Raw genomic sequence first — 22,717 nt, 5'->3', positions numbered from 1 at the left:
AGTTATTCCGTACAGATTATATTGGAAAACAAATAATTAATTAAAAATGTATACCGTCCTAATTAAGCTGGCAAACCTCAAAAATATAATAACATCGACTGATTATTAATTGTGTAACAATTGAGAAATAGCTTGAAGATAATACCAAGCAATAACGAAATATGTTAAAAATGTAAATATCTAGCTCCCAACCGGCTAGATCCAAGTAATTTCTACTGTAACGCTAATATTATAGAATTTAGAGTGATGATTCTGATTGGTGCTGAGCTATTAGATCTGATGTGAGGCTTATGCTGAATTATTACACTAGAATGATTGTATAAATTATCAGGAAGTTCAGGGTATTTTTCTAGAATTTCTGGACCTTGACAAGGCAATAGGCAATTAAATATTTAAGTAATATCAACTGATCGACCAATGTATAGCCATTGTAGAAGTTCAGCAAAAGAATGTATACCATTAGTCATATAAAGGTAACTATATAGAAAAGTATTATATTTGTTGCAGCTGTACAATCTGTTGATAAGTAAGAGTGATCTGCCAAAATATTAAATAATAGAAAAGCAGACCTACCTTCCTAACAAAAATAATGAAAATAATTAAAAGTTATATATTTACCAAAAAAACAAAAACAAAATTTTGACTTTGAGTTTTCCGGTATTCAATTAATTTCGTTAAGCATGGGGCTGTTTTTAGTGGGTAAACTTGTTTTCCACCAAATATATTAACCTTGCCAGGATTTAGAAAATTGTTCATCTTATCCAGTGAGGTTACTGAAGAGACTGGTATAGTATATCATATTGGATTTTCCAAAGTTGCCTATGGATACATATATTTTAAAATAATCATAAACATATATTTACAAATCACGCAGTATTCAGTAGTCAGCGGAACAGTGACTATTACGATAGCCTCGTACTATATCGTACTGTCTTGACAATCCAATCCAGTCATTTGAATATCTATACTTACTACTTAGCATTTAATTTAAAACGGAAATAATATAATATAGAAAAAATATATGGAAGAAATTTTGTAAATGCAAATATAATTATGGAAGGAAAATAATGAATAACTGAATTTTTTGTTTTTCTATTATTCTAATTTTTTTCCTGGCAAAATATTACTCTGTTGAATAAATTTTCATATATTTATGATTCCGGTTATAACAAAATATTTACAATACTGAAAATTCGATTTTGTTGAGCTTTAAAAATATTTTGCAGCCATTAATTAGACATCAGTTAGAGAAGTGTCAAGTATATGTTAAAGGAGTAAATCTGCAAAGGAGTTGTTATATTACTTTTTACATTTTTATATTTTTATATATATTATACTTTTTATATTTTTACATCCTATAAAATGTATATTCAATCTACCAGACTACGATGTTTTTTAGTTTATCCGTGTTTTCACATGTTCTTGATAGACGATATTAAAAGGGCATTATCGTGTGCGTCGATTGGCCAGAAATGCTCATGCGCATTTATTCTAAACTGGTTTCTCAGTTTTCACAGTAGCGCATTGTGGTTCACTATAGTTGTGGTTAGGAAATAATTTTTTAGGTTAGGTTGCCTTTATGTTCACAAAATTTTGTTGAGGTAATATAATTATATATTAATTAATTATTATATTATAAAATATTATGTTTTATTTAAATTGTAGTCTAAACTATATAGAAGTTATGGGAGCGACCTAGTTCCAAGGGCTTTTATGTTTAAGGCAAGTTTTAAAGAACATTCAAGGTAAAAAGAAAATAAAAAATCTGAGACTAAGAGCGTAAATTAAATAACAAATGAGGAAAATAATTAATGAGACAGACTAAATCAAATGTATGCGGGATAGGGATAGTGGGGTGGACTAAAGATATGAGAATCGGTATTCTTGTAAAATGCTCAACTGCACACTATATGTTACTCAAAAAGAAATCGACGACGTGTCATATTCAGATTACTTTAAAGTAATAAAGTTTCCCCTCTTACTTAAATCTAAGCTTGGATATTAAAAAGAGATGTGCTGTTGCTAAATGTCTTACGATATGCGGTTTTAGAGAAGATACTTTTGAATTATGTATCTAATCATCCTTTTTTGAATTTAGTAGTGTCTACAACGAGTCGCCAGACATATTGCAGCTGGGAAATTGGTTAGGAAAACAAATAAGAGATTAATCATGCTCGCTTCTGGTTATTCTTTTAAGATCTTTGTCATTTGTGAATAACTATGACCATGAACAACAATGTGAATTGATTATCCTAAAATTAGTCGTTTATATTATTAAGATTGCTTAGGTAACCCGTGACAGGCAAAAATATATATCGACTGGAATAACAAAATGTAAATGAAAAGTATTTTAAATGTTAATTTACGTCAAGACAAAAAATGTATGATGTTTTATATCGGTTCGTGTCGCGAAAGACCAGCGCGATTGATTGAATTTGTGCCGTAGAAAATAGATATCTGCGATTCATCTTTTATTCTTGTGACAATTCGAGCGTCGACTTCATGAAACAGAATGGAAAAAGACATGAACCGATATCGGCAAATCGCCGTTGCCGATATACAGACCAGCCGTATTAAATATTCACCTCTGGCGACGAAAAAAATGAAGTTTCCGCTTCAAATTTCATCGTTTCTGCTTAGCGAGATACATTAGTGCGCGTTTCATTTTCGAACTCGGCTGTGTCCGTGTCGCGCCATGCATAATAATTCGATTTGCATTTTTATTTCATTTTAATATTTCCCTTTTCGTTCCTGCCAAAACACGATGCATACATATATCATTCGGAAATTGAAGAAATGCTGTTGCTTTACGGCAATATTAAAAATAGAAAATTCGATATATTAAATAAATTTGTATCTACCTTAGAATCTCCTTTTAACCAGTAGGACTGAACTGAACTGGACCAATTGCTTAATGTGAACTTCGAATTACGCTGTTTGGTATTAAGCCTACAGTCTAGCGACTGACTAATGTTGAAATCAATTCAAAATATACCCAGTTTGGTTGACATGTCTGACATCATTGTTACATATTTGACATCAAAATTCCAGAAAATCATTTTCCTAATATGAGGGTGGTTCAAATATGATGGAGAAATACTTTGACACGTTTATATACTATAGAAAAAAATTACAAAAATTCACAATTTTTCTAGGTATTTCCCCTCAATAGTTACGCATTTTGTCCAACTTTCCGGAAGCTTTTTGATGCCGGTGTCGAAGAATTCCTTGGGTAATTCGGACAGTCGTGTGCACACGAAATCCTCTACCTCGTCGTCCGTGTTGAATCTTTGACCTCCAAGGGTTTCTTTCAGTGGTCCAAACATGTGGTAGTCGCAGGGTGGTAAATACGGACTGCAGGAGGGGTGCTTCAGTATCTCCCATACTAATTCCGATATTGTATCGAGCGTGAGACGCGCGGTATGAGCGCGCGCTTTGTCATGGGGAAAAATCGCAGTTCGTGCTGGAACGCTCCTCCGTTTGGAGGGATAAGCGAGTTTCATGTATGTTTTCAGAAAGTTAGAGTAGCATTCAGCATTAATGGCACGCTAGGTGCACAGGAAATTGACGTACAGCACGCCCCGCCGGTCCCAGAACACCATATACAGAACCTTTTTCGTGGACCTGGTTGTCTTCGCTTTAATTAACGACCATACCTCCTTCTTCCTCCACTCTTTAGACGACATCTTGCTTTCGGGAGTGTAATAGTGTACCTATATCTCGTCTGTAATGAAGATTCGCGTTAAAAAATCGCCCCTCTCCGCCTCGTATAGCGTCAGCAAGCGGCGACAAACCTTCAACCGCGTAAATTTTTGCTCGAAGTTCAACAGTTTAGGATCCCATCTCGCCGTTATTTTGCGATACTGAAGGTGTTTGTGGATGATCGACCCTACACTACAAATACTGATGCCGTGTTCAGCCGAAATGTCTTGAACATTCATCCTACGGTCGCTCAAAATGAGTTGTTCTACGCAGCGATTGTTGTTTGGTGTGATGCTGATTCGCCTTGAATGCTTTGGCCCATTTAAATAGAACATCTACTCAGGCACTCACTACCGAACTGATTTTGCAAACGCAGAAGAATTTCCGTCTGTTTAACGCCTTCCCATACTAAAAAACGAATGACAATACGTTACGCTACGGCGGTCGATACTTGACGTTCACTCATGGTCGTAGGATGCGCGTGAAGCATGCGCTCTTGAAGAAAACTATACCACACTGTTCGTAAGGGACCCAGTTATCACAAACTCACGGCACGACCTTTAAAACATACATGCGCGCGATCTGTAGCGTTTATCTCCATCATATTAGAACCACCCTCGTATTATTACTTATTTACTTTCGAAAAGAGAAAATGTAGCATACACTCATCGAAAATTGTAATGACCGCTTAAGTGAATAGTAGTGTGAGAATTCGTTCGCGCGCTTTCGTTTTGAAAGCCTACTAAAATGAGGTCGATAAAAGGTTCTGTTTCTGTTGATTCATTTAAAGCAGTTGATCAGCTTATTCTCTCAAAATCAGTCACAGAATATCAAAATATTATTGGATTCCGCTTCTTTTATGCTACCTTCATTTTACTCACTTCATTCTCCAATATAGGGTGCATAGTACCATAGATGGAAGATTCATGCATTTCATTATTGTTTTGTTAACCGACTTTGAAACAGCAGGAGGTTTTATGTTCGGCTGTATATTTTTTTAGTGCATCTTCGCCGACTTCTCCGTCAATTGTAGGCCGATTATCAATATACTTTTCCTATTTAAAAGAGTGTACTTCTGAGGCGATCCCATTGGAACCAAATCAGGACCTGTTTAGTGGGAAGGGAAGTAATCGAAGGAAACGTTCAAATTTCAAAGGCACGTACAATGTTTTGACATATTTTTTATCTAAAATAATCAGATATTTGTGCATAATGTTATTGCTAAGCTGATGTGACGATAGACCAGTACAAAAGAGATATATAGATACGTAAATATGTTTAGGCAGGTATTAAGCCCAATAGTGTGTGTACAGTAGAATATAAAATACGTGTAGTAGATAGGTTAAATAAGGCTTTTGATTATTTTTGTTTAGTTATAAAAACTACTATTACGTACATATAATATTTTAAAATGTTTCTTTGTGTTAAAAATCTAGGTTTGATTGTTTTTAAATTTTTAGTGAGTTCCGTATTTATCTTTTGAATTTGGTTCAATTTTTTTGTTAAAAATATTTTATTTTTATATTAACTCTATTTTTATTGCCCAAATTATGCAAAATTATTAGTTTTCTGTAGGGTTTGTTGGCTATGGTTATATGGTAGCTATGGCCTTTGGTGTTGTTTAGTTTTGTATTTAAGAGCAAATATTTTATAAGAGGCGTAAAAAATCGCCATATTTGATCTATCCAGTATGGAACGTGTGGCTTTCACATGTTTGCGTCATATTTATTTCTCGCTTGTCTCTTTATTTACGAACACTAATTATGAATATAATATGATTTTTCATAAATTGTTATATTTATATGATTATTTAATTTGTATATTTTCCAATAATCAAATGGACATATATATGAAACACAAGTCAACATACCCTAAAAATTGTTAACAAATAGTACCATAATACAATGTGTTTGACGATGATAGCAACGGTAAGCCATATATTATGATGTCATATATTTTTAGAACATATACTCGACTATGTTACAGTTTGTCTCTGCTGTACTAGGTACTTATCTAGAAAGATTCGGTGGCCGTTACCTGATCTCTAACAAAATAAAATAAAAGTCCACTTAGCATACATCATTACACAACTACACAAAATCACACGGATTATTTCTCTTGAGTCTGCGTCCTAGCTCAGGATTGTTTAACAGTTACAGCACTTCGGCATTAAAATGGGAATGGTGACAGTGACAGACTCAATGACAGTTGGAATCCGGACATCTCGGTGTAAGTAATTTATCCTATAGTATCTGGGTGCATCCGTAATTGTTCTCAAGACTTGATTCTGAAATACTAATATTCTTCTGATATTAATTCTCGTACAATATCCCTATAACTGAAATCCATAGCTCCTTATAGCTTTTAGCCTTTGCTTGTAACAGATCAATTGAAAAGTCCCCGGCCTACCGTAATAAAACACATTTTTTTTGCAAAATTAGTTTTCTTTATTCAACATAATTTCCTTCAAAGGTGATACACTGATTATAGCGACCCTCCAACTTTTCGAAAACATTTTTGTAGTACGATTTGTCCTTTACTTCAAAGTAGGCCTTAGTTTCGGCGATCATCTCTTCATTCGACGAAAATTTCTTCCCATCGAGCATTCTTGGGCGTTTACTGCGTTCACCGTCTTCGGAGCTCATTTCACCACGTCTAAATACTCTACCAATATATACCAATCCTTGATGGTAGATTTCGCTGAGGCAATGTCCGGAAACTCGGCATCAAGCCAAGATTTTGCTTCAACTGTATTTTTTTCCTTCAAAAAGCAACATTTTATTAACACGCTAGATTCCTTTTTATACATTATTTTTACAATAATAAAAGTTGCTTCACTCAAAATGCTATAATTCACAAACTAATGATTCGAGAGCTATCAAATTTATATATGAATCTTCTGAGGGTTAGGGTTAATTAAAAAATATATGGATTTATTTCTAGTAGCGCCATCTATGTGTCAGAGCGTGGACTTTTCAATTAACCTGTTAGAGCAGTACCATATTATTTACGGATAATTAATAATTCCTTCCGAGTAACCAATACAGTTTTTATATATTAATCTATGTTCACTCTATATTTTACAAAAAGTTAGTGAGCTAAAGCTTATTTAAAAAAAACTAAATAAGTTTAATCGAAAGAAAATCCAGAAAAATTACAGTAAATAATTTCAGATTTTTTCTCTCACTCAATGGAAAGTAATCATGTCCGGAGATTTTACAAATATTATGTATAGTTTTAATAAAATCTGAATATTCTTAAAGCTTGTTAGTTCCACTGCGGATCAGGCAGCGATCTCTATAAAAACTGCTAAATGAAAAAGAAGATCGGGACAATATAAATAGCTGACATCATTAAGACAGACGTCGGATTGGAAAAATCGACTTGGCAAATGGAAATATTCAATCTAACTATGCCGGATTCAATATTCCCTTAAAACTTCGATTTATGGCTCCTGTCCGAAGACCATTTAAATTTTGTTCAGTCTTTTTCTCTCAAACTTTAAATCTAAAGTAATTGGAATTCCTTATCAGGCATCCACCAAGCGACCGGCTGTTACAAAGACACCAATCCGGGCCGTTAATCAAACGAGAATTATTGGAAAAGTCATAATTTTTGTTTATCGAACTTCGCTCATTAGTTCTAACTGTATTAATTTCGGGTTTCGTTGCGGTTCCTCGACGAAAACTTGGTCTTTTTCTTATTACCGCAAACTTTTAATTTAAGAGCTTTCTGCTGACTGGGTAAGAGGCGGACGGCTAGAAAGTATCGTGTTTTATTTTCTTTTTCTATTTTTATAAAAGAAAAATATATTAATAAAGGCTACAATTAAAGTGTTTTAATCACTAAATAATCAATAAAATGAACTTTCGAACTAACACCTGGACTAAAAAGTCCCGGGAGTAACAAACGCGTTTTTTTAATCAACATAATCTCCACACAATCATTACAGCGCCGCTTTTTATATCAATACCATTTTTGTAGAACACCTTTTGTTACCTTTTGCCTCAAAATAGGTCTCACTTAGGTTTCAATGATAACCTCTTCATTCGAGCGGAATTTCTTACCGGTGAGCATTTTTTTTGAGGTCTGTGAACAGCCAATAGTCGCTGGGGGCTAATTCTCGCAAATACGGTGGATCTGAGAGCAATTCGTACTTCAGTTCATGTAGTTTTGCCATTGCTTGGATCTTGGTCGTTTATTTGCAATTGCGACTTTCATACGCTCGAATGTTGATGGCATTTCCATTCTCAAGTTAAGACGATAAATATTACACCACGCACATCCCAAAATACCGAGGCCATAACATTTCCATCCTATTGTTGAGCTTTTTGACGCTCTAGATGAGTTCTACCAGTTGCTGGCCGCTCAGATGACGATCGTTTTAATTCCGAAGTGAATTGATGGACCTATGTTTCATCTATTGTGACATATCGACGAGTTCGGGTTTGTTACAATTAAACATGGCCAAACACTGTTCAGAATCATCAACACGTTTTCGTGTTTGATCAACGGTGAGCAAATGCGACACGCACTTTGAACAGAGCTTTGCCATAGTCAAATGCTCATACAATATAAAACTAATAAGTTGTTTTGATATCTTTGTGATGTTAGCTAACTAACGTAACTTCACTTTTCGATAATTAAAAACGATCTTGTGGATATTTTTAATGTTATATACGCTAATTTTAGCATCATCCGTGTGGTTTGAAGTTCATATACCAACATTTTATTATTGTTTCTGATGGAGCGGAGTCCTTATAACACTTTTCAAGCCATTGCTTCACTTGAACAGTATCTTATCTAATCGTATATCTCCCATCAAGAAGCAGTGTTGAGAAGATATTGACAAAATTATTGTCACTCATAGCACAATAACTCACATATTTATGAGTACAATATCATGAAATTTTAACAGTGTTAATACAATAAAACCAGCGCCTTCTGCGTGTGAGGCCAGGGACTTTTAAGGATATGTGATATATTAGACAAAGTCTTTTAATAATCGTAGAAATTTAAAATTGTCAAATCCTAGTCGTGCCTTAGTCAGAAATTATTATGGATAATTTCTTGATAATTATTCATTAACAGGTATTATTTTTTTCTATCTATTACCTATCTAGTTATATATAAGTATCATATGAATTCCGTATCGGAAGACCTCCTAATCTTTAGATAGAGTACATGAATCAATTAAAGTGGTGTATTCAATATATACCTACAGCAACATTACAACTGGTAATCTCTTCATTAATCTATTGGTTTATGATAATACCCATTTTGGACAAAGATCCAAATTTACCTCTATAAAGCACAATGGGTTCAAAGAGCAAAGCCTCTGGTAGCCGGTACGTAATATCTTACTCTATCACCCATTTCATCTATCTGTCACCCATTTGTTTATTGTACATAAAATATTTAAATATCTCTCTCTTATTTTTGTCTCAACTTCGAAGCAAATAAAATATTCGTAACTGGAGCCAAAGAGAAATCAATTATTCAGTATGTTCTTGTAAAACTTCAAGAATCAGTTCCAGCACTTCATCATTGAAATGTAAAAATTGTATTTAGTAAATTAAACATAATATGATTTAAATACTTATATTACATAGACATTTATAATATCTTAAAAATATTGAATGTCATATTTTATTACAATTTAAATTCTTACAAATCTAAATTTACATGAATCTTTAATCTTCTAATTTAAATCATAGGAAAATATAGTTTTTTTACTATTAGAATATATTTTACTATTTATTAATATAAGTAATATAAATTTTAATTTAAATTGTTAAGGTTTTTGGGTAGTAGCTATATCCAACAATCCATTGCTGTTGTCTGGATAAATCCATATAAAAAATACTTCATATTTCAGATGTATTTAGTTTCTTAATGTTTGCTGGCATAAGATACTTCTTGATCATCCAAACTATTGGCGCTGATCAAATTACTAATGCCATAAACTAACGTTATGGAAGGATGAAAATTGTATTTATGAGAATCAATCATTTTACGTACAGCTTAATGTTGTATCAAATGACAAATGACAAAATGACAAAAATTTAAATTTGAAGTGCTATCCATGGCAGTAGCTTGCTAGGAAGCATTATAGTGTTGGTGAGTTTTTACAAATTGATGAAGGTGACGGACTTACTACGTTACCTCTAACTGTGGTGCTGATCGTGTCTGACATTGGCCTGATGTTTCTGGATCACAACTATCAATCCATAGTTTTGTAATCCATAGTTTGTAATCCATAGTAAATTCTGGTATCTCAACCTATTACTAACTCTATATTCTCATCGTACATATAGTCCATACAAAATAACTGTGAACTCACCTCATGACGATGTCGAATGTGTTGCCTATCGCAATTTGTAAATTCGTTCGTAAAAGCTGGAACTCAAAGTTAATGTGGCAACATTGCCACATTTTGTTTTATAGAATGAACTATATATCCTGATATCGGATAATATCGGAAATCGTATCACCGTTTAATATCGTATGCGCGTCTAATGAATATAATAAACTAGAATTGAATTAAATTATAAAAATATACTATTAAAACATATATCTATACTATCTATACTATCTATATAAGTGTACGAACAATATTATACATGCATATGTTTAAATAATAAAAGTAGAGTAATACTGAATATCAATAATATAATACTAAAATATTTACCATTGGAAATCATCATATGTTTTGTATTAAAATGTTCTTTTTAGTTTTGGGCGTAAAAAGTATAATTTAAGGAAACTTTCAATAATTTGGAGTAATCTACATCTGATGAGCATGAAAATAATTAAATTGTGAGTAGTTTACTAGTGATTGTCAATAGCTTAACTAAAATAGATGTCATTGATTTCAAAGTTATTAACTTAGTACAATATATGGTGTAGTAATGTGATTATTGAAAATAATTTAAGATATATAAGGATTTTGAATATGTCGGTGTTGGTAACCTGTGGTGACAACATTATTCTAGCGGTGTATATTTGACTTGGTCTTTATTATTCAGCCTTCAAATCGAATGAAACGAAGTTCACCTTGCATTCATAAAAGGCTAGTGTTTGATTCAGATTTTGAAAAAGTCATTTTTTCCTACATTTTTCATTACAGCAGTATATATATATAATTTATGAATATAATAATGAAATAATTATCTATTCAGTTTAATTAGTTGATACATACTGAAATGTTTATATATCCTTTGCTAATTTATCTAATTCAGAAATAATTAAAATGCGCATCAGAAACAAATTGGTTTATATCATTTGAAACAAGTAAATCCCATTTAAGTCAAAGTCGTTAAAAAAGGCCTTCACAGCAGGACAATAGGAAGCGAAACGAAGCAAGTAGAATTAATATCGGATCATTTATCAAACGTTCGAACTTCTATTAGTGGGGCGTTACGAAGTTTGATAATACCATCCAGGATGTTTGATTATACGTGATAATACTTCCATTAAGTATGTTATTAGTAATATCGGCCGATTTTAGTAGGTGTTAATATTCTTCCTAATTTCATAAATATCGAACTAAAAGCTTGTTTAGATACCATCTTAACCACATGTTAGAAAATTTGAATACTATATTTGACACAAATTGTTTATCATAGCAATAAGGAAACTCTTCTTTCATAGCAGATTTGCTTATTAATTACAACAAATTTCCAAAAGGAGATCCTACTAATTGTATTTATTATGAGCAGTAGAAATGTATTACCAAACGAAACTGTTTCGTTTTTTGTTGACAAATTTTTTTTGTGAAATTTAAATCATGAACAGGAATTCGAAATTACAAAAACAATAGATAAAACTAATAAACAATAAATTCTAGAACTGGAGTTCTAGAAAATATGAAATTGCTTAACGTAAATATTAGTTCTAATATCGAGTGTATTAATTATATGTAACTAAATAATCCAATAAATCTAATTAATTATGCAATTTATTCTCACTAAATGCTAAATATTGTCCGCCGTGATACCATAATGTGAAGATGCGGGAAAAAATGTTGCAATAAGCCTACAATTTCTGCTTATATCTAGTGCAGTAGTACCCCCAAATTTCTAAATATTTTAGGTACATATATAGGTACACCTGCCCGAAACTTAAAGTAGTAACATATATTAATATGGACCCTATAATAAAACCGCTTCAGAAAATTACATCAATATAATGTTGGATTCACTGAAAAGAAAGAGTTCTCATACGAATCGGGTAACGAATCAAGATCTTCTTGAAGTTAGCTCTATTCGAGATAAAGTTTATGAAAAGTACTAGAACAATGAGTAGATTTTTTTAATATAAACGTAATTCCAGAATGTATCCATAGAAGACGTAGAGACATGTAGCTCTTTGATGGATGTAAAAACTTCCTACACACTCTGTTAGATACACATACATTTCAGATATTGCTTTTAAAATAAGACTATTTTCAATAGCATATAATAAAATTAAGGAAGGCATGGATATTTCAAAATTAATGAATCAAGAATGCATGATGAAATGGCAAGACGACAATAAAAATATTGTAAGGATAATAAAAGTTAATGGTAAATAGTAATAACATTTGTTTAAGTTTTGTTAGTCATATTAATTTTAAATAATTCTTTGGTGATACATAATTACTTATGCTGTAAACAGGAATTGTCATATTCAGACAGATAGGCTCAGTGGTCGAAAATATCAGAACAAGGGGACGGACGAAGGCTCTAATTAAGAAATAAATTGCAAGTCATGCAAAAGTTCTGAAGGTACCATATTAAAGAGCGAACCAACCACCTTCCCATCACTGCATATTCAATAAAGCCCTAATGTGAACAAAAAGTAATTCTACGTAATAAATTTACCACAACCTAAAATAAGGGTTCACATCAACTTTTTCTTGTATTTATTTAAGTTATTGTCCCCTTAAAATAACCTCAGCCACAGTACCTTTCAATGATAATATTTCCATACCACATAAACAAGAAAATTAAATGTAATTATACAGTAAAAATACGTTGTAGTAAATTATACATTTTATGTTATAAAAAACAAAATTAGATTTTATAATGATTTACATGTAAGCATAAATAATAATAATCTTATAATATTATTATTTAATAATACAAGTTATATAACAATCACTCAAATTACACATTTAGAGTGAACAATGCGTATCAAATCAAGAAGCTTATGCACAACTCAATAACATATATACAATGTCATTAATTTATTATATTGAAATCCGGATCTGTCCTTGGATATCGTGCTTGAAATGCCTATCTGGCACAGTGACGATAATTGTCAATACACTAATTCCGTGTCGAGGACAATCTTGTTTCGTTAAGTACACTTGAAGTATCTTTGCCCATGCTCGAAGCAGTATATGAGACAAATGGTTCTCTCAGTAGATAAAATTACATGTTACACTACATAGTCTTAGTTATCAGAATTTAATGCGTTAAATTAATAAATATCTTGAATATTTAGAATGTGAATAACGTGTTAATTTATTTTATTTATTTCTTGATAATTTTTAAATATGTTCTTTGCTTTTACTGCACCATCGATCCTCATTTCATTGAAAGAATTTGAACAACCGATGAAGTACAAATAATACTGGCCAAATCATTTTAGCAACATTCCAGAAAATAATAAAATTTACAAGCTAATTTGAGACTATTTTAATATATTTGATTTTCGGTATAATAACATGAGCTACATTTAGAGTTTGAGGCAGTTATAATACCCTCAATCAGATTATTCGACTTATAAAGCTTAATTTTTTTTCTTTCAAGCTAATAACCGATGCCGTAATTTTGGGCATTACCTGAGTCTTAGCATCGATGGATATATTCAAATTCATTGTAAAGCAGATTTTACCTGTAGAGGTGTCTCTTTCCAAAACACTGAACATTCCTGCAATCGTTCAATATAGGCATTTAATAACGTTAGAGTCGCTGCAAGAGTTACAAAATAATAAAACATCGTTTTAAATTTCTACTTCTTTCTGTTTTGTGTGGCGCTAGTTTTACTTTAGGCCTAATTTAAATAAATATAGAGGAAAGATCGGATATCGAGAAGAAATTTGAATTTTATCTATCACGAACTCGAATTTATTTACGCAAAGGCATTTATTATGAAAAAATATTTCTAACTTTAAAAGGTATGAATCAAGTATGAATGCAAGGATCGTTTAATATAATACCGTCGTCAGCTAGATAATGTATATTATACAAAGAATTTGAACATTTTAATATGAAAAGTAATCTGTTAATCATTAAAATACAACTGCAATGAAAACATTCTGGAAGAGGAAATTGCCTCTTCTATAATAGAAACTCCGAAAAGATTTACAATTGAAAAAAGTCGACCATTTCTCCACCACATAAAAAGAGCAGAACGTTTTCGAAATTTGTAAAACTGTAAATATGTTGAATGCAATGTAGATAGTAAAACTGTTACTGACGGGTATTAAGGCCAGAAAACAATTAAATGGAACGCTAAATACTAAACAGTTTGCCTATTTTGCTCAATAATATCCGAAAGCAGATAAGCATGACACATTATAAGAAATCATCATCTTAGAGTCCAGCGTATAATAAAAGAACAGTTACTTACTTATTTATTTTTAATTAGGAAATTCATTAAATAATTATAAATTAATTAAGGGTTAAGAAATATGAATATGAAAAAGGAAAAAAAGCTCTTGTTTTGATTTGGTGATAAATAATATTGAGGAAAAAAATTCCTAACAGACGAGCTTAATCAAGTGTTACTTATCTAATGAAAATACTAATTATAAAAATATTCTAATTATAAAATTAATGACATTGGTTACTCAGTTAAAAGTTATCCGCTTTGAAAATAAAAATATCAGAAGTACTTATGTTAATGTGATTCTAGTATTACATTCCTGAAACCGCTATATTTGATTTGAAATATCCATGTATTTTATGTATTCACCATCAATTTAGATATATTTACAGAACATTAAATGCGAAAACGAGCTTAATACTTGGATTAAACTTGAACTAACAGTGAAAAACTTAATTCAGCGATCTTCCGATCATTAAATATTCTATTCAAGTGTGATTGGAAAAACCTTCAGTAAACTGGAGATAGTTATATAATTACTAGCAACAATTTTTCTGACTGCCAACAATATACTCAAATAAAAATTATAATATCTAAATAACGAAAACCAAATGTGTCTTAGTAATTTGTTTATTCAGACTCTCAGAATAATTGAAATACATTACTTAAATAGTTAGCAAATGTATTATCTAAAGACTACATTGAAATCGCTTAGACAGTACCATCTTTTTTCCTTATTTGATTTTGCCACCGGTCCTATGTTGTCCATAATAGAAATTATTTGAGCCTTAGGCTACTTTATGGGACCAGTTGTTTTTCAGAGCTAAAAATTGATGTTTAATGTGGGTGATATTGTTGATAGGTAGTTTTAATGATAACACAACCTTACCTCTGCAAATGTACGTACTGAAAAGCGTGCATCCCAAAAGAGGTTCTGATGGAAATAAGAACTCTCAAGGAAGGAGAAATACTAAGATACGATATTGTCGACGTAACTCTCATGAAATATTTACCACACAATGAAATTATGAGCCTAGACAAAATATTAAATGCTTGCTATAAGCTCGAATATTTCCTAATGGGAAATTACCCAATAATGGTGGCCAAATCAAGCAAACCATCACAAAATAGAAACTCATATATAACTATAAGCCGTCAACCAGAAATTGGTAAAATAATACAAAAATCGTTCACAGCCTGAAGGAGTACCTAAACAGCATAATCCCAAATTACTAGTTTGGATGCCGAGAGAATTATGGAAAAATCGAACAAGTAGTTCGCACTACAGGCCTGATTAGTAGATGTATGGGTAATAGACCGCTCTGTTGAATTTTTGGAGATAAGTCAAGCCATTGATAAAGCCTGGGATGACGAGCTAGCATGCAAACTAAAAAAGGCGCTTTCACAAATATATTACCACATGCTTTGCACGAAATACGCTCGGGGGCCTTAAGGGCCGCCTACTGGGACCCGGTTGTCTCTAATTTACACTGCGGACCTTCAAACCAATGAGGACCCAATCACCGCGACTTGCGCTGACGCCGCTGTTCTCTGAGTGTATTGAGCTAATAATAGCAATATAGAAATATTGGAAAGAGATTCCAGATCAAGGCTTTAAGTAACAAGCTCGTAGCATGAGCAATAGGTATCTGAATCTCGTTATGCGAACAATAAAGCAAAAGGTGAGGTTCAAGAGATGCGACACCCCAGTCCCAAGAACCAAGAACGATTTATGTAGAGAACCGATTTATGTAGAGGAATGGGAGCTGCGCCAACAGAGTGAAGCTAAAACACACACACAAGCACAAGTGAAGTTAAAAAATACCATAACAAATAGTTTAAAAGATAAACAACATAGAGGTTTATTGTTCGAAAACAGATTACCATTGTGCAGAACAGAAAAGGGGAAAATTTTGCCTATTTCACAACTGGAGTTTGTCTGAACTAGACCTACTACTTAACGTGATTAACTTAAGATAGTCGGTATTAAGCCTACTGTGATCACCTTCACGATTATACCAAAAAACATTCGGGCTTATTTACTCTAGGGTGCCTATAGTTTTTCCTTGCTATAATTAAGCGCTTTCCCATGGATTTCATAATTATAAATAAGCATAAACCTAATATAAACCTATAGCCTAACAGAATTTGGTTTAGGCGCCTGTATAATCACCTATCAACTGCCTTAATACCAACATAGATTATTAATTCTAAATAATTAATTTAATCATTACAAGTTAATTTAACTCTTATACATGGTAATACCATACGCGTATTATTATACATCAAATGTAATAATAAAACAATAAAACGATTTCCTTTTATTTTTAAAATGACGCACATTTTTCTCAAATAGCATTCCTATTTTATTTTATACCCCCTTCCAGCAGGAACAACAATAAAAAATATCTAACATCGAAATGTGTTACTGCTGTGATATATATGAGCAATTTCTCATTTAGTCCCTGTGTCTCTTTTATACGTACACAGTCTGCCTTTCCATTTATTCGTATAAGTTGAAAAATAAACTTTTTGAAAATAAGATATGAATAGGGACGGGCGAATTATATGCCGTATAAAAAGACTAATCCTTTTTTTCCAGGATTTAATCCAAGGAAGGCGAATTTCGGTTTTATTTGCGGTTATATCCTTCATACAATATATTCAGTATATTTCATATTTCATTGCCTGACTAAAGTATTACGTATTTATTAAAATTGTTGTTTATCAATTTTTACTTAATATTTGGTTGATTTTTAATATTAAGTCCCCAGATTTATATTTGTCCCACACAAAAATTATTCAATGCTTGCATGGATATTAAAATCAATAAATAATGGATTAATAATGGGAGTTTCATAATGCTCTATGGTTTTAATTCAATAGGTTAATAATATTTATGATTGCATTTAAAAGAAATTAATAAAATCATATAAAGATACCTTTAAAACATATTGAGAGTGTACTTCGAAATAAAATTACGATAATTATATCAAGTCTATAAGTTTATTAACTCATTACAGTTGTTGGAAGTGGTTAAAATGGATCCATTAAAATAAACCTCTACCCCTCTTACTTAATATGTAATGTTATAAAACTTTCTATTATAAATATGTTTCTACTATATTTTATTGCAATTTATAGCAAATTATATCTTAAATTTTTTTCTTTATTCCCGGACAAATAACTATTATTAAATATCACTTTCAATACTAATTGATTGACTAAAGATTAAATATCAATAATTTTTTTATTATTATATATATATATATATATATATGAGGTATTCTACAGAGTAAAATGTGCTTGCGACAGTTTTACTTGAATGCGAGCCAAGGTATCACTAAATTTTATGTGCCACAAAATTTCTAAACAGTAAGCTGTATAAACTATTTGATTGTTAAATTATGTAAATGTTATTAATCACAGGCGAATCAAAAATATTAGCTTTTCAGGCGACTGGAGCATACATTAGAGAGTAGACAGTAGACATCAGTAGTAGACAGTAGTAGATGAAGACACATTTAATTGAATTCGTCGGGTTTATTCTCTGTAATTTATTTTGTATCAGTCGGAATATTGAAAAAAAATTCTACAAAATTATAATTGATTTTTGGTGGCTTTTATTACACAGAAATTTTATCGTTAGAAGGAGATGATTAATGGATGTCCTTGTAAACATGTTTATTTGCACTTCAGAAACTATATATATTTTGTTTTTTTTTATTTTAGTTGTTTACGATTGATTCAGTAACTTTTAAAAAAATATACTGACAATTTTATTTTATTACGCTATTTTTGCAGCAGTTGCGGTAACAATGATAAATTTAAATGTAAAACCGAAACAAAGACTTTCTGTTCCTGGGTGTGAAGGTTCCAATAGGATGCATAATTTTCAAGGAACCCTAATCTAAGTCAGAAATTGTCTTTAAAATTAAGCAGTGACACACTGAAGAGAATCCTTGGTAAGGACTTACGTGAACAGAAAAGTGTTTATTCATTGAGATTCAGGCTAATGGACTATAAACCCAAATGTGGATCAGCATTGCTTAGTACCAATGCAATATGTAGCTACTATTTAAATAGTAATTATTGTCAACCTGTCTCAGTCTGGGTTTATTCACAGATCATATACCAACTGGAAAGGAAAACATGATATCAAGCTCCATATCGCAATCACCAGAAGTTATTTCCACGTTAAAATCTTGAATCTCTTTTCTGTTCACGTAAGTCCTTACCAAGGATTCTCTTGAACATTATGCATCCTATATATATATATATATATATATATATACTAGCTGACCCGACAGACTTCGTCCTGACAAAAAGATTTGTAATGTGGCAGTTTTTGTGCCTACGTATTTTAAAAAATTCTCCTGAACAGAACCATCACCCTGGTGATAGGGCGTTGTGAATAAAAAATAATTAAATAAAACATATATAAGGATTGAAAAGTAAGTAATCGCTTTATTGTTAATCATGTGAATCATAATTATTATTATTATTATCATTATATTGCTTTGTGGTATACGATGTTTTTTGTTTGATTACCTGGCGCATAGATAAACAAATCTGATGGTTTTCCAACACGGGAACAGGCAACATACAATTGACCATGTGAGAAACATGGGTTTTCTAGATTAATACCACAAACACTTAATGATTGCCCCTGGGACTTGTTTATAGTCGTAGCAAAAGTAAGCCGTCAACATGTCTATAGGAAATTTGCCATTACCAATGTCAATGAGTTGTTTAGAGAATATGTTTCCAGATTGGTCATTTTGCAACTCGACACGCATATTCTTGCTTAAATGAAATACTTTAACATGTTTCCACAAATTGGAGGACTTTAGACATGCATTGAGTTCATCAGCTGGCGTTGATCGTGGAATCACTGGCAATGTTTGACGAAAATCTCCTGCTAATAAAATCATTGCACCGCCAAATCGGTTATTATTGCTACGTAGATCTTTTAAGGTTCTGTCTAAAGCCTCCAAAGATTTTTTATGTGCCATCGTGCATTCATCCCAAACAATCAATTTACATTGCTGCAAAACCTTTGCCATTGCAGAGTTCTTCGAAACGTTGCAGGTTGGAGTTTCATTGCTTTGCATATTTAATGGCAATTTTAGTGCTGAATGGGCTGTTCGACCACCTTCAAGCAAAGTTGCTGCGATTCCCGACGAAGCGAGTGCAAGTGCAATTTTATTTTGTGAGCGAATTGTTGCTAATATTAATGAAATAAAAAAAGTTTTTCCTGTACCACCAGGTGCATCTAAGAAATAAATCCCTCCAGTTTCATCATTTGTTACTTTCATAAGAGTTTCAAATACATACTTCTGTTGTTCATTTAACAGTGGAAGATTTGTTTGAATTTATTCTTTCAAAGCGTTGAGATCATACAGTCTTTCTCGATGCAACTCTTGGTTAAAAGCGTCATGCATTGGACGATTGGGCGCGGTCAGGCCTAATTGAATTAATAGTTTGTTTGACATTATCAAGCACATGTCCTCAATTGAAATCAATGCTTCATTGTAAATTTCTTCACTGATTTGTATATTTGGATTTCCCATTCTATTCCGTATTTGATACAAAATATCATCACACATATAATCTTTGTACTTCATCCACAAATCAATTGGGTTTGATGGGAAGCATGTAGATATGATTATAGAAAACAATGTTCGTATTTGATGAGTGTGTGATGATATTACAGCATCATTGAGAGTTTGATCCCAATGAGCGTCATTTTCAAGCAATTGCAAACGTTGACAGGCTTCTCTGTAGGATCCACACAATTCACCATCAACAGTTCGTAACTGTTGGAATGATGTTGGGCCACGTACATTGACTAATAGCAGTCGTAAATAAAAACATTCATCATTGCTTGGATGTACTGAATAAATCCGGCCAATCGCATCGGTGGAATATACATCTGTATATCCTGGAACTGGTTTTCCTTGTTTCCGTCGTATAAATCTCCTTGAGGATTGATTCCAGGTATAATATTTTGGCATTTCAGAATATAGCAATGTTTGTGCGAAATCATCGTTTTGGCATGTCTCAAAAAAACTGGTTAATGTAGTAGATGGTGGCTGAGCAGCTCTTTGTACTGCGTTCTGTGCTGTAAAATACACTCTTTGTCCATTTTCTAAATGCACAGCTAAGTGAACAACAGAAGGGTGTCTCTCATGAATAGGAAAAGAAAATATTCGCCAAACTGCTTCATTACTACTGACATAGCGGCCCATTTGGTATTGGGTAACTTCATCATTAGAATTCTCTGCACCAATTTCAATCACAGCCATATCACTCCCTTTGCTTACATATTTGCAAATGTATTTAATCGATTTCACTGAATGGCAAGATTCAACGTTGATGTGTGCTTTGAATGTCTTTGATAAAATGGGTGAATATGGAACAATCCAACGATTATCTATTTCAATATCTTGTTAATTTAATTTGACAATTGTTGATTTTCCATTGTCTGCTGTCGATCTGCGACGATACAATGGATAACCGTCATTACCAGTAATTGTTTCCGATATTAATGTCCGTGGATATCGTTTTGAACATTTACCATCCATCATACACGGTGAATTTTGATTAAGAGTTCCACAGGGACCATGTATCATGTTTTTGATAACTACCTCATGCAATCCAGGATCTACTTGTACATTAGGGATTTCAGCTGATATCACTGCATCAACTTCATTTGGCCTTATCTTTTCAACCAACCAAATCAAAATGTGTGCATGTGGCAATCCTCGTTTCTGCCACTCCACAGAATACATCCAGCAGCGTGTCTCACCAAACACATTATGTTTTACGATGAAATTCATTAAAGATTTCAACTTTTGTCTAAAGACTCTGGCTGTAATATCATGACGATCAATGGATGATTTCCCAGGTAATAACTCCTGCTTAATTTCTATCCATTGCGGATTGCATGTAAATGTGATGAACAAATCTGCTGTACCATAATGACGAACATACGACATGGCATCTTGAGCATATTCGTGCATATGCCGAGGGCTTCCGATGTATGTTGCTGGAAGAATAGTCATCCGACCGACATTCTGTGCATTTCCATCAGTATTAATCGCATCTCGAAGGTGAATATACTCTTCAGATCGGAGTTTGGTTTGATTCAACCTGATGAATGTTAATCTCTCCGTTTCAATTTTAACATACATGTCATCAACATATTTGTGATATAATCGCCGACATTTCAATATGCGATTATCTGCATTTTCCCGAATCATTAGGCGGTATGAATAATAGTTCATTGAACTGACTTTTTTGTTGGTTTCAGAACCTGTAAACAGATTTTGTTTTAATAACATTCAAATATAAAATTAAAATACATAATATAGTGACTGAGATATTATCGCCATAGCTAAACTAATATTTTAGTTACCTGTAATGGGATTTATCATTTTTATTGATAAATCGTAGCCATCTTCACCTTGCCAAAATATAATGGGATATTGCAGTGCATCATATGAGCGGTGTGTTTCCTTTATAGGTTGTAATTGAAAATTCCGACGATGTAAAACAATATCACGGGATTCCAAGTTTTCTCCAACTACAACGATAGCAACTTCATCAATAGTTGGTGCATTAAAACGTCTTGTATGTTGACCTGCAGGTGTTTTATCAGCTCTGATTACAATTTTGTGATTATCGGATGGCATCAGATCCAGGGCAGTTTTAAACAATATAATCAATTGATTGTGTTGATGAAATAAAGTTTGTAATTGTTCTACAATAGACCTTTTTACTAAATTGTTATGTGCACAACGCAGATCAATTTCTTGTGGTGAATTGCCCATAAAATAAATTTGCAGGAATTTGTTGTCGCTATCTGACACTGGTAACAGTGAACCTGCTCTGTGATATATTTGCCCTTGTATCTGTAAATAAAAAAAATATTATGGTGTGGTATAAATTAATGGATTGTCAATGATCAAACTTAAATAATATTTGATCTTAAAAAGTATATATTTAGTTTTAACTAATATCTATCAAATATAAAATATAATAAAAGTGTCACTGAAACTGAATCACCACATAATATGATGACTAAGTGATATATTTCGTAATGATTAAGAAATTGAAGATCTTAGTAACACATCTTAACTTTGGTGACAGAAAATTTTGTTCGCTAAAATAATTATGAGTAACTGCTATAATACATACCTTGAAAGTTGGCATAAAATTTTCCCGAACTGCATTTGTTGCCCCAAATGAAGTCATTTGAAAGCAATTGTTATATTGTTGAATATGTGTCAAAAAGTGTATAGAATCTGTTCCTATTCCTGAAACCAATGAGTACAATGGTTCTGGTGGTGGATCCAATTGTATCAATTTCACTTTACCATTTGCGCAACACAATCCATTGGCTTCGTTTTTGTAT

At 32.3% G+C, this 22,717-nt stretch overlaps 2 protein-coding genes across 2 annotated transcripts in view; both read right to left on the bottom strand.

The window, feature by feature from the left end:
• Window positions 1-22,717, bottom strand: part of LOC143193247 (uncharacterized) — a 327,672-nt gene that overhangs the window by 243,075 nt on the left and 61,880 nt on the right. The gene's annotated exons all lie outside the window — the stretch shown is intronic.
• Window positions 20,750-22,220, bottom strand: LOC143193244 (uncharacterized). Its single transcript, XM_076399323.1, has 3 exons — window positions 21,944-22,220; window positions 21,719-21,886; window positions 20,750-21,616 (listed from the first exon to the last, which is right to left on the bottom strand). The coding sequence occupies exons 1-3, from the start codon at window positions 22,131-22,133 to the stop codon at window positions 20,751-20,753; spliced, it is 1,224 nt and encodes a 407-aa protein (XP_076255438.1). The 5' UTR covers window positions 22,134-22,220; the 3' UTR covers window position 20,750.

This window comes from Rhynchophorus ferrugineus, unplaced genomic scaffold (assembly GCF_030347505.1).
Source record: "Rhynchophorus ferrugineus isolate W39M unplaced genomic scaffold, kcgeb_rfMv2 rfM3, whole genome shotgun sequence".
Taxonomy (NCBI): domain Eukaryota; kingdom Metazoa; phylum Arthropoda; class Insecta; order Coleoptera; family Curculionidae; genus Rhynchophorus; species Rhynchophorus ferrugineus.
Note: the sequence above shows the minus strand (reverse complement) of the source record. Positions and strands in the feature narration are given on the sequence as shown.